Below are 5,715 nucleotides of genomic sequence, written 5' to 3'. Positions count from 1 at the left end.
TAAAAAAAAAAAAAAAAAAAAAAAAAAAAAAGAAAAAGAAATGAATACTAATCGTCACCCCCCGAAACGATCCAACCGTAACTCCCGTATGCCTGCCTATATCCATTTATCTCCGTGGTGAAACTTAAGCCTCGCCATAGCCTACTCGAAGTTAATCGCCCGCTGCCCAGCTCCGATCATAAGCCACAATTTCCTTGTACACCCAAAAATGAAAACGGACACGCCTCCCCAAAGATTACATCACTCCCTTAACTCTCGACCTGTCAAACGCTTCCCAGTGACACTCGGTAAGCCCTTCCCTCTTTTCCACATTTTGGGGGCGAGTCATCTGACATGACATTGGTGCATCTGCGTCAAGTGTGGGCAGCAGCAGCCATATTGTGGCTAGTAGGCGCCGATTAGTCCCGTGGCCATATACCGCTTCTCGGGAGCGATAGGGAGGGGACCCCCACGACATTTTTCTGCACCAGCGTCGGCATAACAGCTCCGTCGTAAGCGTGTCGCTTTGGTGGCGGCTGCACGCGTGGTGACGCTGAGGGGGCGTGTCGGCTCTCTTGGGAGCTTTCCTGTCTAGGGGTTATCGACGAGGGACGGAACACGCATCGAGCTTCCGTCTTGGGCCTTAAGAGCGCATCCCCTTATCGAATCCACCAATAGCATTTTGCTACGAAAATTCACCAATTCCTGCAAATGATGTGGGCATTCGTATCCTCCCATCATGATTAATTAAGGCTACATTGCTCGCGGTGGGAGTGACGGGTAAGCGATATTTTTTCGCGGGTGACAGATGTGTCACTTGCCCAAGATAGTAGCGTAACCCCCGGCCCCAATTACTCTCGATATTTCGCATGCTAAGATTATTATTATTATTATTTTTCACGCCCCTCTGACTAGACTCTGGCTATACCTGCTCGTTCGCTCACATTTGCTTCACAATCGCTCACACCCGCTTCAACACAGCCACCAGCTCCACGTGGTGGGTATTGGGGAAGAAGTCGAACCCTTTCACTTCCTCGACCACGTACCGGCCATTGGTGTTTTTGATAAAGTACTCGACGTCTCTGGCTTGCGAGTGGACGTTGCAGGAGATGTAGACGACTTTTGCGGGGTTGAAAGTGGCCAATTGGCTGAGGAACACTTCATCACACCCCTTTCTCGGCGGGTCGAGAATTACCAGAGTTTTGTTGGCGTCGACGTCTAACCCTTCAAAAATTTGTTCGGCTTTGCCCACGACAAACCGAGCGTTGGCGACTTTATTGGCTTCAGCGTTGCGTTTGGCGAAAGCCACCAGATCGGCACTGACTTCAACGCCAATCACTTGGGAAACCCCCTCGGAACAGGTGATGGAGAAAAGACCCAGACCGCAGTAGGCATCGACAAGCACCGGCTCCTCTACGCCTACAAGCAGCAAGTGTGATTTCACGTATGAAGTGACTGCGGGAAGAATCAGGTTGTTATTCTGGAAAAACTCGCCGGCAGAAAACTCGAACGTATACCCGTTGACGACTTCGTGGACGATTTGGCGGGTATTGGTGGCACACAGTTTGCGGTAGCCGTTCTCTTCAAGGGTGGAGACCTGGCCCTCGGCGTCAGTCAGACCTGCGGGAACATCAGCATCCAACGGAGTGGTATCTTCACGTAACAAGATGGTGGCGCCACGACGGTAGTCCTTAAACGTCTTTGTAAGCCGTAACCGTTCGTTCTTCATCCCCACGTTGACGATTGGAGTACCAATGACACACTCCTCGATATCTAAGATCAGTTCTGATCCACCAGGAGTTTGACGCCATTCAGGACGCCCCTTAGCTCCAAAACCTAACGGAGGACACAGCTCAAGCGGCTTATTGTGCTTATAATTGGCCATGGGCATATTGAAGTGTGGAGTCAATTTGGTACGGTAGTAGTACTGTTGCGGCAGCGATTGTGTCGGCGATACTTCAGGGATCTTAGTGGTCTTAGCGAAGAACTTGTACGCGTTGACGATCGTCTGGCGCTTAAGTTCAAGCTGATTGTCATAGGAAGTGTTTTGGAACTGACACCCCAGACAGCGGCCAAAATAGACACACTTGATGAGCGAGTCGTCTCTTAAGTCCAGCAGCTTGGTCACTGCCAACAAATCGGCCTCAACGTGGGTGGGGTGGCTCTTAAACACCCGGATCGTCACCTCATCACCAGGATAGGTGAACGGCACCACCACCACCCGCGGCTTAGTGATGGCCTCAGTAGCTGGTAAAATGGCAAGCCCATCGCCGTTGGACGTGTGTTTGACAATTTTCACTCCCTCAACGGTGGCATGAGCAGTATCCTTGTACTCTTCGTCATTTAAGACTTTCAGGATATCGATTTCCACCGCGTCTCGGTCCAATTTGTGTTCGGCGATAAGCTCATCAATCTCATGAACGAGCACCCCTAACGGCAGCCATTCTTCAGGCGCTTTGGCTCGGTACTTGCGCCGGCGAGGACCGTTATCGTTCCCCAGTCTCTTCTTCATATCACGCTCTGTATGGGGGTGGTAGCGCGCGATGAGGGTGTGCGATGGACTGCTAGCAGCGCGGACAAATGGCGTCGGGGTAAATCGTAAGCGACGAGCAGGAGGAGCCGTGGCAAGCCGACACCCTGTGTCTTAATTGAGTAAGCTAATATTCTCAGTAGGCTTTTACAGAGGCATTGTGTGGTGGTGACGTCATCAGTGTGTGAGCCTCAGGCACTGAGGGGAAACGTCACCTAAATCTCAAGACAACCGCACTATAGCCAGGGAAAGAACAATGACACTCCGTCTAAACAGACAAATTAAAATTTGCAGAACTGTAATTGTAGTCGGCGTCGCCAGGTGTCTCTCTCGCGTTAACACGTCGTGACGCATTGTTACCCTCCCGCCATTACGAGACGATCTCGTTTTTGTGTTCTTTTGAGGGTTACCCTTTTGCCGTCCGATCCTTGGCCCATGCGTACGCCCCAAAAAAATTGAGCGACGTACGTGCTGCTGGTGGCCTTATTCTGTCGACAGCATCTGCCAGCACCTGCCTGCACCCTAGTGATTTCTATTGCTCACCTGGGGAGAGACTAAACTCGCCCTCAAACCTGGGGGAAACTCGCCACTACCAAATTTGAAATCTAAGTTGAGGGGCTATCACCGCCACCGACGCATTTCAGGATTGGGAACCCGCAAAAGGGGCGTCAGACACTGGCAACACTCTCCCCACCCAGCCTCGACCCGTACAGGTGTCGGCAGCACCCAAGTTTGTGGGACAAACCCGACATATGCATAAACGTATCAGCACTTTCCACCCGCTCCGAGCGGGATAGTCCGGATGCCTCGAAGCAAATCAAGCAGGACCAAAATGATCAGCCGCTGGAGAATTGATTGTGGGGGAGGCCACTAAGGGGGGTGGGAAGACGCACCTATACTTAGGGTGACGTTGGGCGGCACTATCAAAAAGGGTATACCCCTCAAAAAAGCAGCCCCGGGCCTCGCTGCACGGTTGACGTGACCGGCTTTTTGTGCCACTCATCCAAGGAAAAGTGCTCCCAAGACAATTAGACCATATGAAGGGCGAATGGCTTGGCATTTGCAGGTGGCCCCACTGGCCGTACCCTCAACGGCTGAGCTATTGCGATAGCCGGAGATCGGGAGAGGAAATCACTGGTATACCAACAAAGCCCTCATCTGGCAATTCAAGGAGGTAAAAGGAATACGAGCGGAAGCCAACGTTTAGGGATAAACTTGCCCGCCTCCTCGTTTGGCTCCACCAGGGGCATCGGTAACGTATGTTTGACTTGCCCAATCCAGCGGCTCCCAACCATCCATACATTTGTTGTCATATGCAGACACATGCACGATTCAACTGGAGACGCGGTCATTCTGTCAATCTACATGTATGCGGCAAATTGGTCCCCCCCCCCCTCACCCTCAGCCACTGATGTGGTGTGAGATTACGGGGCGAGATTCTGAGCTCGAACATCGATGGGGCTGAGGGTTACAGGTACGGCGATCCCAGGAGGTGTGGCACCAGTTGGCCCGGCGTGGTTCCGGGCCGGCTTAGCGGCATTGATGGAAAATTGTGCGGGTATTATCCCGAAAAAAATAAAATGTCGTCGGTTTGTAACGCCGCTTACAATCTTTTCTTTGATTAAAATAGGGAAGTTTTTCAGGTAGCCGACAGCTCGCTCCTGGGGAACGAATGGTTAATCCCCTTTCTGATTCGACCTCGCGGAGTTTAACCTTTTTTCATGAGTGCGTGGGGGTCCCACAGAAGGTGGAGACGAACCAGTCACAAATTGTGTCCACTTGCCACAATTGTCTCCTTGGAAACAAAGAGCGTTGCGCCGCCTATGCTAGATATGTAAAGATCGGCAGTTATTTCATACCACGGGATCCATCTAGACCATTCCGTAGCCGGGGTCGTGACGGCGATTTTGTACCCGGGTGGTATCCCCCACTCACAGGTTCACGAGGATGCCACTGCAGAAATGCCACTAGATTTGCATTTGCTAGCTTATGAGATCTCTCGTCATGCAATTCCAGTAGAATTGTGGGAGTTACTTGTGGCCTCATCCGTATTCCTTACCAAATAGCTTTCTAAACATTGAATGACCTTAAAAGTTTCAGAGGCTAGAATTGCAATGTCTCTAGTACTTACTGTTCTCCGAGTTACCCCATTGGCTATGCAGCCTAATCATTCGGTCTCCTGTTCCAGATTTATTCATCTGCGACCATGCTCCAAAGATCGCACCTTGTAGTCAAAGTGGCAGTCACCATATTGTCCAACTATTAAACTTTTTCGATGAGTAATGACAATGGTGGGTGCCAAGATATTGACAAATCGTAAGGCAATCCCGAAATCGTGAGACACCGGCTCGGTTAGAAGGCAAATCTATGACAAACAGCGCCGTTGGGATTGTTCCATGTCAAACGTGCCTTTGAAATCAGGCTATACTTACATCATGGAAGCCCCAACCACAGCAGACAGGCATGGGGCGTTAGGAAACTGTCGGCCCGATATATCGTAGCGATACGACCGGTGTAGTCCGGCTGAGACCTGTCGGACACCAGGGTGTTTCGCTAGACACTTCCGTCATTGACACTTATCAGGAGTGGTGGGTTGAAATGACATTTTACGTCGGTTATAATACAATTATCTACCACATCTACACTTTGCGAGTTGAAATTACGATATGCCATTAAATTAAAGACGGGGGTGCCTAGGGGTCGTTGGTGTACTTGGCGGGCATATTCACCACCAACCACAGCAACGGGTACCGCTTGACCAGCCCGTTGACGTTGTAGCTGCGGTGCTCCTCCAAGTCGGCGATGATCTCGTCCTCGGTGTACCCTTTCTGCTTCCCCACCTCGATCGCCTCGTAGATCTTCTTCCGCCGCAAGAACGTGCGCAGCTCGGTCTCGTTGCGCCACTTGGTGCCGTACTGGAGCTCGAGCTGCTTGAGCGGGGGCTTGTCGTTGAGCCCGTACTCGTACTCGCGCCAGATCTCCAGGATCAGCTTAAGCAGCCGCTCCATGCGGTACTTGGGGATGTCCTGGTGGTCGTACTTCTCGTCGCCGGCGCTGCCGTCGTGGGAGTTGACGCGGTGGGGCATGCCACGGAGGGGCAAGTGCGCCTGCTGGCCCTGGGGCTGGCCCTGGGGCTGGAGTTGGGGTTGGAGTTGGGGGCGGGGCAACTGGGGTGCCGCAAACAGGTTGGCCAACCCTGGGTCGGG

The 5,715-nt window shown here is 52.0% G+C and overlaps 2 protein-coding genes across 2 annotated transcripts in view; both read right to left on the bottom strand. All coding sequences in view use genetic code 12, as the record gives it.

The window, feature by feature from the left end:
• Positions 1 to 940: 940 nt before the first annotated feature.
• On the bottom strand, positions 941 to 2,491 carry TRM2 (Trm2p; the record flags this gene model as incomplete). Its single annotated transcript, XM_034158986.1, has 1 exon — positions 941 to 2,491. The coding sequence occupies one exon, from the start codon at positions 2,489 to 2,491 to the stop codon at positions 941 to 943; it is 1,551 nt and encodes a 516-aa protein (XP_034014375.1).
• Positions 2,492 to 5,202: 2,711 nt separating this feature from the next.
• DIURU_000707 (uncharacterized protein) overlaps positions 5,203 to 5,715 on the bottom strand; it is a gene marked incomplete at both ends in the record, with an annotated part of 1,235 nt that continues 722 nt past the window's right edge. The window contains one exon of the mRNA XM_034158985.1: positions 5,203 to 5,705. Within this exon, the coding sequence (XP_034014374.1) occupies positions 5,203 to 5,705 (503 nt within the window). The remainder of the gene's footprint in view (positions 5,706 to 5,715) is intronic.

The sequence above is a fragment of the Diutina rugosa genome (assembly GCF_008704595.1).
Source record: "Diutina rugosa strain CBS 613 chromosome Unknown scaffold3_size541584, whole genome shotgun sequence".
NCBI classification, from domain to species: Eukaryota; Fungi; Ascomycota; class Pichiomycetes; order Serinales; family Debaryomycetaceae; genus Diutina; species Diutina rugosa.
This window is presented reverse-complemented; position numbering and strand designations above follow the sequence as displayed.